Here is a 10,729-nt window from a genome sequence, read left to right on the forward strand (position 1 = left end):
TGCGGCCTCTCCCATTGCGGAGCACAGGCTCCGGACGCGCAGGCTCAGCGGCCATGGCCCACGGGCCCAGCCGCTGCGCGGCACGCGGGATCCTCCCGGACCGGGGCACGAACCTGCGTCCCCTGCATCGGCAGGCGGACTCTCAACTGCTGCGCCACCGGGGAAGCCCGACTGGATAGATTTTAAAACCTGCATTAGAATTTCACTTCTAACTCTCTCTCTATACGTGTAAAGTCTGAGTTCTTTCACCGTAGAAAAAAGGTTTCCAACTAAAGCAGGAGTCAACTTGTGTAAACGGCACTGGAAAATGCAAACAATCTTTCTCTGAGGTTTTTTCAAGCTTTTCTGCAAGAGGAAAGGCTTAAGCCTCCTGTCTCATTGATATTAAGAGAAGGTGAACACAATCAAACAGGTGGACAACAGGTGCTGCCTGTTGCCTTCTAAATGAGCCCATGAAGGGAAAAGGCAAAACTGTGGTCCTTCCTCAGGTGGACAATACCAGTTTGGTGATGGTTTATACGTAAATCCTCTTCTCACTATACTTACCATCCTATAAACTGTTCTATGATGCTGCACTGAAAACATTTATATCAAACAGTCTACGTACAAGCAAGTTAACTGCAAATATAGAAATGTTATTTGGGAGATTATCCTTTAAGCAAAATATAGGATAGCTATAAATTCAGGAGAGCCTTCAGGCACTTGTTAAATAAATTAATGGATGAACATACTTGCTAGATTAGCTAAAACAAAAGTTAACCTTGGGATAAAATGTCATCAACCATCCCAGTTTGTAGAGAGTCACCCTGAACCAAATTGGTGTCTTATTGACAAACACCTTGGTGTCATATTGATCAAATATATAATGACAGTTTGGTTTTAAGACCACTGCATCACTATTAAAAGTAAGGGTACCATTCAGATCTAAACCACATGAATTAATGTGACTGATCACGGAGAAATGCAAGTCACGGTTTGGAGTCGCAGAATTTACGGCTCTAGTCTAGTTCAGTCTCTCCAGCTACCAAAAGGAAACTGAGGTCCTAAAATAACTATACAATATAGACACATTAGAATGACCCAGATATTGTCACCTGAATCATGTTAAGCTTTAGCATGGGTTCAGCAAATACCTTTGAATGTCATTTATTCTACATTTTAATTCTGCCTTAAAAAATGTATTCTAAATCATTTATGTAAGGAATAGATCAAAAGACTTTTGAATTATTCTATAATTTATTATTCTCATAATGACAGATTTTCTCATAATTGAAGACAAGCACTTCTTCTAAATCCATTTTTATCCTACTTCACTTAATCATTCCTTTAACATGTAATTACTGAGTATACGTTATGTCAATTACTGAGTTAGGAATTAAGGATTCCCTAGCGGCAATATACTAAAAGCCCAAAGGTTACCAATGTTCTTTTTACCTTCATTCAAGAAATATTCATTTAGCACACAGCCCTGGTGGGTATTAATCACTCTGGCTCACATTTTTAATAGCATAAGATTTATATTTAAAACACTAACAATCTGACATGTAAAACTCTAACGTAAGAGGTTCAGTGTGTCAGGTAACCAGTAAGTCATTACTGGTGTGATGGGGTGGGGAGTCAGCAGGATCAGCTAAGCAGCACAGTTCCTCTTTTATATTAAATAGCCCTTGAAATGCATGGTGTTCTACAGCTAATAGCTCTTATCTATGTCAGGTACTACAGTCTTCTGAATCATTACAAAAAATGAAACCATAATCAGAGAAGACTTTAATAGTCTCATACGCTACGCATATCATACTGGATAGTCCATAAGTCATTATCAACCAGAATACATGTGCCATTTTCTTACCATGCCAGAAGTTATTAAAATTTAGAAATCGCTCCCTTTTTTTCTTTTTTTTTTTAAAAGAAACTAAGTGTATCATGCACCAACTAAAAAAGAGCATGCACAACTCAAATCTGTCGCTTGAAGTAACAGTGACGTACAACAAGAACAGTACCTTCGTGGTATCTGTTACACTATGCATATACGAATATACTTCTATCACTTATTATACTGTACATAAAATGACGCTGAGCCATGTCTTATAAAACAATACTGAATGCTCATTCCTTCTTACAGGTTGTAATCCTGCCAAGGCAGAGATATAGCTAGATGAGACAGACAGACAGACAGACAGATATATTATTTGCCCTTTACAGATGAGAAAACTAAAGCTGAGAAGGTCAAGTGGCTTGCCCATGGCCAGAGCGAGGGGTTAGTCAAGGTCTGACTGGCTATATGCTACACAAAGCTGTCCCCTGTCATATCAGAGATTTAGAATGTGACTCCAATTTGCTTGGAGGACAGGACAATCCTCACTCTGAAAACTCAGATGAACGCAGCGTAAAGCATGGCTTTTATGCAGTCATCTGGCATTAAGGTGAGTATCAGAAAATTCACATTAACAACAAGACTACTGAAAATGTTACTGCCATCCCTCCGTGGTCAGTAATGCTGGCATTCTTTAGTTTAACTGAGGTCAGTGTAAAGGCATTTTATCTTGAGGGACAAGCGCCATAAATCAAGTTCCTAAGCGCTAAGGACACCGCTTTCAAATATAGCTTTGTTTCCCACCAAAAACGTCCTCTGCGGCGCTAGTGCTACCCACCTTCCCGCTCTCTGTTCGGGCTCTTGGGGGCGCCACGCGGGCTCACCGCGCCCCTGCGCTCCAGGTCCGTCTGCTCCTGCCTCTGCCGCTGCTCCTCCAGAAGCGCTGACTCATGCATGGCTTTGATGTGTCGCTGGTAGAGGGCGAAGCCGCTCACCGGAGTGCCAATCGGTATGTTACATGGGGTGCAGGAAACCTACAGGAAGAAGAAAATCTAGATATGCCAATGACCAACAAAATAGTCATTACCATCTGTGGCAAGTAATGCTTCTTTCTGTAATAGGACTGCTTGAAGTGATTTTACCATTTTTTAATCAAATCTTCAAGCATAATGCTTAAAATGCTAAACAATTACTTTCAGATCTGAACACAAAATAAATCCCAAAGTTGTGGTAAGAGAAATCAAAACAGAAATCACAATATTTCCATTTGCTTTTAACCCACGATGTTGAGTCCCTAGTGCCTCAGGCTTGGGTCCCACCCTCCTCTCTGCCCTCTCACAGGTGCTCACACCCACTTCTATGGATTTAAATGTCACCTGTATGTTAATGGCTCATAAACTTCTATTTCTAATGCATTTTCCTGCAAGTTACACACTCACAGACTGCCTACCTAACAACTCCACTTGGATATCTCAAAGCACCTCAAAACTTATATTCAAAATGGAACTTTTCATTTGCTAAACTCAATGCTTCTTCTACAGTGATCTCCATCATACGAAACAGAACCACAGCAGCTTAAGCCAGAAACCTGGCAGCCACACTGGACTGCATCTCCTCTCTTCCCACAACCAATTCATTAACATATCAATTCTCTTCAGGACGGAAATGAAAAGTCACCTCTTCAGACAGGCCGGCCCTAACCATCCAAAACATACTGCAAACCCCCTCCCTCTCTTTCACAGGACACAGCACTCGCCACAATTTGCAATTAGATGCTTGTTTTCTCTGTTTTTCTGTCTCTCCCACTTCATGAAGGAACCCAAGCTGCTTTGTCCAACACAAAATAAACAGCCCCTAACTCAGTCCATCACTTCATGAACACATACGAGTCCTGGGAATAGCAGAGATCTGACTCTTTTAGAACCTGTTAGCTACAGACTTCCAGAGTTTTCTCTGCTGCCATACGTAGGATTTTTCACTGCACCCGTAACACACACATCATTTTCTTGCCTTTGTGCTTTGGCTTATATGTAAGCATGGCTTTCCTCCTTTTGCTATAAAGCGAAATGAACTGTTCTGGTCCAACCAAAACATTATTTCCTACATGGAGTCTTCTTTAAGTGTCTCCTTAAGAAGGAAGCTCTCCTTCCTCTGAAAAACAGTATATTTTTCAGCCTAAGAGAGCATCGCATTTTAATTCTTTTAAATTTTTATTATGATTTTTTTCTATGTCTTATTATCAAGACCAATTTCTAAATTTTCTGAAGTCAGAGATCATGATATTACACACAGCATTAAAAATGTTACCTTGAACTAGGCAGACAATCAATAAATCTCCATTTGGGTAAATCAATGAATGAGCAAATGCTTAATGATTTTTTTGGTGAGCCTATTTATCATAAGCACACACTTAGGGCTTCCCTGGTAGTGCAGTGGTTAAGAATCTGCCTGCCAATGCAGGGGACACGGGTTCGAGCCCTGGTCCGGGAAGATCCCACATGCTGCGGAGCAACTAAGCCCGTGCGCCACAACTACTGAGCCTGCGCTCTAGAGCCTGAGAGCCACAACTACTGAGCCCTCGTGTCACAACTACTGAAGCCTGCGTGCCTAGAGCCCGTGCTCCTCGACAACAGACGCTACGGCAATGAGAAGCCCGCGCGCCGCAACGGAGAGTAGCCCCCGCTCACTGCAACTAGAGAAAAGCCCGCGCAGAGCCGTGCAGCAGTGAAGACCCAATGCAGCCAAAAATTAAATAAATGAATAAATAAATTTATTTTTTAAAAAGCACACACTTAACTTTTACTTATTGTCATGTGAGATGAAATAAATTTTTATCCTCTGAAATAAAGCAAGAGCTAGAACATTACTAAGTAAAAGATCAATACCCAAGACTGGAATTCAGGATCAAAAGGGAGTCAAACTCATAGAGATTAATAAGGTAAAATGTAAATAAAACTAGATTTGGAACTGTATACTAAAGTTAACCATAACCTCTATAATTTATTCTAAATATTCAAAACCCAGTTATATATTTATTCTACTATTGTCTTAGAGCAAAACAAAACAAACACAGAACTTACTAACATTTATGGCTAGAGCACTATATTTCTCTTTTTTCCTTAATTGGAAATGACCATTTCAATCAATTATCACGATGAATCCATTTGAAAAAGCAATGTATCCAACAGATGAATGGATCAATAAAACGTGGTCTATACAACAGTCTTAAAATGGAAGAAGAATCGGATATGTGCTACAACATGGATTAATCTTGAGGACATTATGCTGAGTGAAATAAACCAGCCACAAAAAACCAAATATTTACTGTATGAGTCCACTTATGTAAGTAGCCAAATTCATAAAACGGAAAGTAGAAAGGTGGTTACCAGGGGCTGGGGGAAGGGGGGGAAGGAGAGTGATGGTTAAATGGATATACTTAACCCTACTGAACACTTAAAAAGAGTTAAGATGGTAAATTTTATGTTATGTGATTTTTTACCACAATTTTTTAAAAAAAAACAAGCACTGATTAAAGAAGAGAAGAAATGTCTCTAAAGGTTTTTGTTTTCAACACCTCTTACTCACACTGAAAACTTACCATTGGCGGGATGACGGCAGCTCGATGCTGAAGCTGTGGCAGGTCCAGTGGATTTGGTTTTATTGGGGACGAGACCAGTATAGATCCAGTGGGGTTTAACAATGAAGGTTTTGAATCCATAGGAAACATTCTGCAAATGCAATTTTAAAAGATAAATTAATATATTCTTATTTAAAACTTTAAACATACAATCACCATAATTCCTTTTAAGTTAACATGTACACACACACACACACACACACACACACTCACGCACGCACACACATCACATTAACCTTGCATATTTTTGAACAGTCAGGAAAAAAATCTACAGTGCTAATTTTCTAGGTAAAGAAGCCTAACGTTGCTGTATAGGTTGAAATTTATCTGAATTTAATCATCTGCATCTAACCAACAGAACAGTCTGAACAAGGGCCATTATAAAAAGCTAGGTCCTAATTTATCATTAATATAGGTTACAAACTATGTTACCTGTAACAGAATGTTTCTCTAGGATCAGAGTATTTTTTTTAAAACATTTGAATAAACCACCATCATTTTAAAACCAAGAATCTCACCCAAAATCCCAGACTTCTGGTTTCTCATGAAAAATGGGAAGAAATGGCGCCGCAGAGGCAGCACTCCCATGCAACAGCGGGCTGAACTTGCAGGGCTGCCTTCCCCACCCAGCCCGTGCTCCCCAGTCACAGCTCTGCCATCTCACACTCCACCAGCTTCACTCATTTTCAGGACATACACTTGAGTTTAGGACACCCAACGTATGAACTGGGGAAATTATATCAATACCTTACAGGCTCCATCATATTTCCCAGTGTTGTCAGTTACTGGGGAAAGATGAACATTTTAAAAGGTATAAATTGGTAAGAAAATTAGAATGTGTAAAAGAAAACAATTTACATATTACACAAAGAATAAAGATAATATTAAAGATATAGAAGATAGAACAACTGAAAGTGTTATTTTGATAGTTTGGAAGTGAAGGAAACTTTAGAGTATCATCCAGAGACCACTATATATTTATAAGGAATTTCAGAATTTCACGACTACTGTCACGGTCATCTCTTAGGATGCTCCTCTCCTGTAAGATTACTGCCATCCTAATTTTTCTTTCATTTATAAATTTATAAATAAGTTACTGATTATTAAAAAAAAAAGTTACTGAAATCAGCAGTGCAAAACACAGGTAACTCTTATTTTAGTTGAGATATTTCAATAAAGCATGTTTAAAAAGGGACCACACAGCTTGAATCCATTGATGTTTACTCTAAAGCCTGGGACAATTAAAATCTAGATTACTGTGACATGAGAAGAAAAGAGGGCTAGAATCTTCAATTTTCTGAAAAACCAACCGTTAAGTAGGAGCCCTATATTATTTCAATTCTTGTTGATTAAAATTCTAGTATCTACCATGTAAAAATCTTTTTGGAGAAGCCATCACAGTTATGTTCAATATTATTCTAGTACCAAGCCTCATTCCAGAATATGTAAGATGCACAATATACTGGATATGGACTGAAAGCACAGTGACACCAGGACACACTATGGAAGCTGAGCTCTGAGCAGAATCTGGCTGTCTCCTGAGAGCCTCTTTCTTATTAAAAAGGGGAAAAAAAGAAAAACAAAAACAAAAACCAGAGCTGAATTGGGTTTCTGGTTAAATGACATTTTAGTCTAATTCATTTCTAGAATTTGCACCAATCCAACATTCTACTGTGATTCTAGGTGATTCCATTGCTTTCAAGGAAAAGGAAACACCCAGGAAATTAAATATATTAAAGAACTTGGCATCTACTCCTGCAAAATATGTATTTTTTACAGTAATTTTTATAAAAACCATTAAGATTATATTTGCATATTATTAATTTGACTAAAAGTACTTATAAGGTAATTTGTATTGTACCTGGTATTTTGAATTACAAATATGAAAACCTACAGTTTTAACTGATACAAAAAAGTGATCGTTATATAATGACCACTAAGTCGAATCTTGATTACGCTTTCTAACACACTTTCACTCCAGTTCCCATCTTCGCCCTCAGCATCTCTCACATGTCATGTGCAGGCCCCCGCAGGCCCGGCATGAGGCTGCTCGGACTTGGGGGCAAAGCTGGAGCCGGCGCCCCCCACCTCCATTTTCACCACCACATCACACGGCTCTGCCACAGAAGCGGCTCAGGCCACAGCTCTGTGAGCTGACAGCCCCTTCTCTGCTATCATATGGCACGCACGTAACAAGTGATGTAGAAAGAAATTAAAATCTTTCTCATTAAAGAATAATGATCACACAATTCTTTTTGGTTACTTAATCAGGTGAACAGCATCAGAAACCAACACTAAAAGCAGACAGAGGGACTTCCCTGGTGGCGCAGTGGTTAAGAATCCGCCTGCCAATGCAGGGGACACGAGTTCGAGCCTTGGCCCAGGAAGACCCCACATGCCGCGGAGCAACTAAGCCCGTGCGCCACAACTACTGAGCCTGCGCTCTAGAACCCGCGAGCCACAATTACTGAGCCTGTGAGCCACAACGACTGAAGCCCGTGCAACTAGAGCCCATGCTCTGCATCAAGAGAAGCCACCGCCATGAGAAGCCCGCGCACCACGACCAAGAGTAGCCCCTGCTCGCCACAACTAGAGAAAGCCCGCGCGCAGCAACGAAGACCCAACGCAGCCATAAATAAATAAATAAATAAATAAATAAATAATTTTTTAAAAAAATAAATAAAAGCAGACAGACTCTCTCACTTGCCAGTATTTCTACAGGTGTAACCTCAGCAGCCAGCACCACCCTGGGGTTCAGTCTGCAACCAACAGAGTAAAGAGCAGGAGGAAGTCAAGGAGGGAGCCTCACCGCTGTCTCTCGGGTTCCCCGTCCACATCCTCATCAGCACTGCATGTGGCACTGGAGTCGTGGTCAGAGGGGAGCTCGGGCCTCGGGGCGCTCATCTGCTGGGCCACCCCTAGGTCGTCGTCTCCAGGCTCCGGCTTCTCACTGCTTCTCTCCAGGTCTCTGTCTTCGGGGTCCCCTTCGACTCTGGATGGACTGCTTTCTGCCATTTCAACATCCACAGCATCAGGCTTGGCGGCCGAGGGGAGGCCCAGAGCAGAAATGCCTTCAGCCCCGCATTCCTCGTGCTCCACATCCATCGGCTCTGCCGTGTCCACTGCCATGCTGTCGTTCGCCTGGGTCTCCACACTGTCATCCTCGGCTGCTTTTGTGCTCGGAACTGCCGGCGAGGGAGAGGGCCTGGGCACGGTGTCGGGTGTGGCCTCCAGCTCGGCCGCAGGCTCCGTGGTCCCTCGAGGAGGCGCGTTTTCAGTGCTGTCTTCGCCGGGCTTGACAGCTTCAACTGGTGAAGGAGAAGGAGCACTTTCTGTATCAGAACTATTTTCAGCACCTTAAAGATAATGACACAGCATAAAAATCTGATAATGAACACGCGTCAGGTGGTGACAGAAGCCATGCCTGAAAGCACTTGTTTAGGATGAATTATCCTCCTTTGATGACCTCACTGAAGTATTACAGCCATTGGGAAAACTAAAGTTTTTTCATAAGTAGAGTATAAAAGGGAAACATCAAATTGTCTTGGCCTTCAGAAATTGAAAGCATAAAAGCTTTTAATGTCTAAAAATAATCCATATGAAATTTGAAAAACAAAGAAAGATAGAAAAACAAAACTAAACAAAAAACATTCCCATAAATGATAACGTTCTGGTTTATTTCTACCAGCCTGTTTCTGTGCTTTTCTTTTTACCCAGGAGAGCTAACACTAGAATAGCACCATCCAACAGTAACATAATGCACCTTACATCTGTAATTTTAATTTTTCTGGTGGCCATGTTAAAAAAGTAAAAAGACAGATAAAATTAACTTCAACAATATATCTTATTTAACCCAATATTTGCAAAATATTATCATTTTAAATGTAACCAATATAGAAACCTAGTAATAAGATGTTTTACCTTTTTTGGTACTAAGTCTTCAAAATCTGATTGTATTTCACATTTTCAGCACATCTCAATTTGGACTACAGTTGTCCCCTGGTGTCTACAGGGGACTAACTCCAGACCAACCCCCACGTCCCCACCACGGACACCAAAATCCACGGATGCTCAGGTACCTGATGTAAAACGGCAGCATGTGCGTATAACCTACGCAAAAGTATCCACCCGTATCCTTTAAATCATCTATAGGTTACTTACAATTACTTGCAATACGTAATACAATACAAATGCTGTGTAAATAGCTGTAAATACAATGTAAATGCTATGTAAATAGTTGCCACTCTGTGGAATTTTGCTTTGGGGAACTTTCTGGAATTTTTTTGTGAATATTTTCGACCCACAGTTGGTTGAACTGCAGGACGTCCTCCTCAGATAGAGGGAAGACTGTAATCACATTTCAAGAACTCAATAGCCGCATGTGTGTCTAGTGGCTACCACATTAGACAACAAAGCTCTAGAACAGTATCACACAGATTTTTAAATTTAACATTGTAACACGATGGTCTTTCCCATCGTTTGTACCATTTCATAAATATACTTTTAATGCTTTTTGACATCTTTACCCAGATTATCTCAAAGGAATCACAGATTCACTATGTCCTACTCTGGACAGTTATTCAACTCTCCCAAGTCCCAACTCAAGTTCTTTTTTAGTGTTTAGTATCCAACAAACAAACGAGGAACCTAGGAGTCACCTTTTAAACACTCCTCTCATTTGTCCCCATATCCTGCCTCAATGAGTCTCATAGACCTTCTCTCTAAAAATATCCCTCAAATCCAGCCATTTCTGTTCAACTTCACAACTGCCACTTGACTCCAAAACCGACTCTTCCGACCACCACCCCAGACTACTCTCTACAACAAGGCCAGAGTGAGTTTAAAAGCCAAATTTTACCAAAACTCACTCACACTCTCTCCCCCTCCCTCCCTCTTAGAACACCTCATGGAACCTCACTGCTCCCAGGATCAAGTTCCAAACTCCTGAGCGTGGCCTTGCTGCAAGCGTCCAGCCTCATCTCGAGCCCTGCATTCTCTGTGTCCCACATCACTGGACTTCTTTCAGTTCTGTGAATGCCCCATGCGTCCCCTACCATATACTTCATACATTCTGAACGGCTTTCACCTACTTTTCCCCCTTTGGATATTAGATCAAATACCACATGCTTAAAAAAAAGCCTTCCAGGGGCTTCCCTGGTGGTGCAGTAGTTGGGAGTCCGCCTGCCGATGCAGGGGATATGGGTTCGTGCCCCGGTCCAGGAGGATCCCACGTGCTGCGAAGCAGCTGGGCCCGTGGGCCATGGCCGCTGAGCCTGCGC

General features: G+C 41.3%; 1 protein-coding gene across 1 annotated transcript in view; it reads right to left on the reverse strand.

Moving 5' to 3' along the window:
• The window catches only part of NCOR1 (nuclear receptor corepressor 1), a 163,875-nt gene that overhangs the window by 53,438 nt on the left and 99,708 nt on the right, over window positions 1-10,729 (reverse strand). Inside the window, exons 20-22 of the mRNA XM_024127921.3 lie at window positions 8,260-8,806; window positions 5,412-5,541; window positions 2,652-2,847 (exon numbers count right to left, since the gene is read on the reverse strand). Of these exons, the coding sequence (XP_023983689.1) occupies window positions 2,652-2,847; window positions 5,412-5,541; window positions 8,260-8,806 (873 nt within the window). The remainder of the gene's footprint in view (window positions 1-2,651; window positions 2,848-5,411; window positions 5,542-8,259; window positions 8,807-10,729) is intronic.

Source organism: Physeter macrocephalus, chromosome 14 (assembly GCF_002837175.3).
Source record: "Physeter macrocephalus isolate SW-GA chromosome 14, ASM283717v5, whole genome shotgun sequence".
In the NCBI taxonomy this organism is placed as follows: Eukaryota; Metazoa; Chordata; class Mammalia; order Artiodactyla; family Physeteridae; genus Physeter; species Physeter macrocephalus.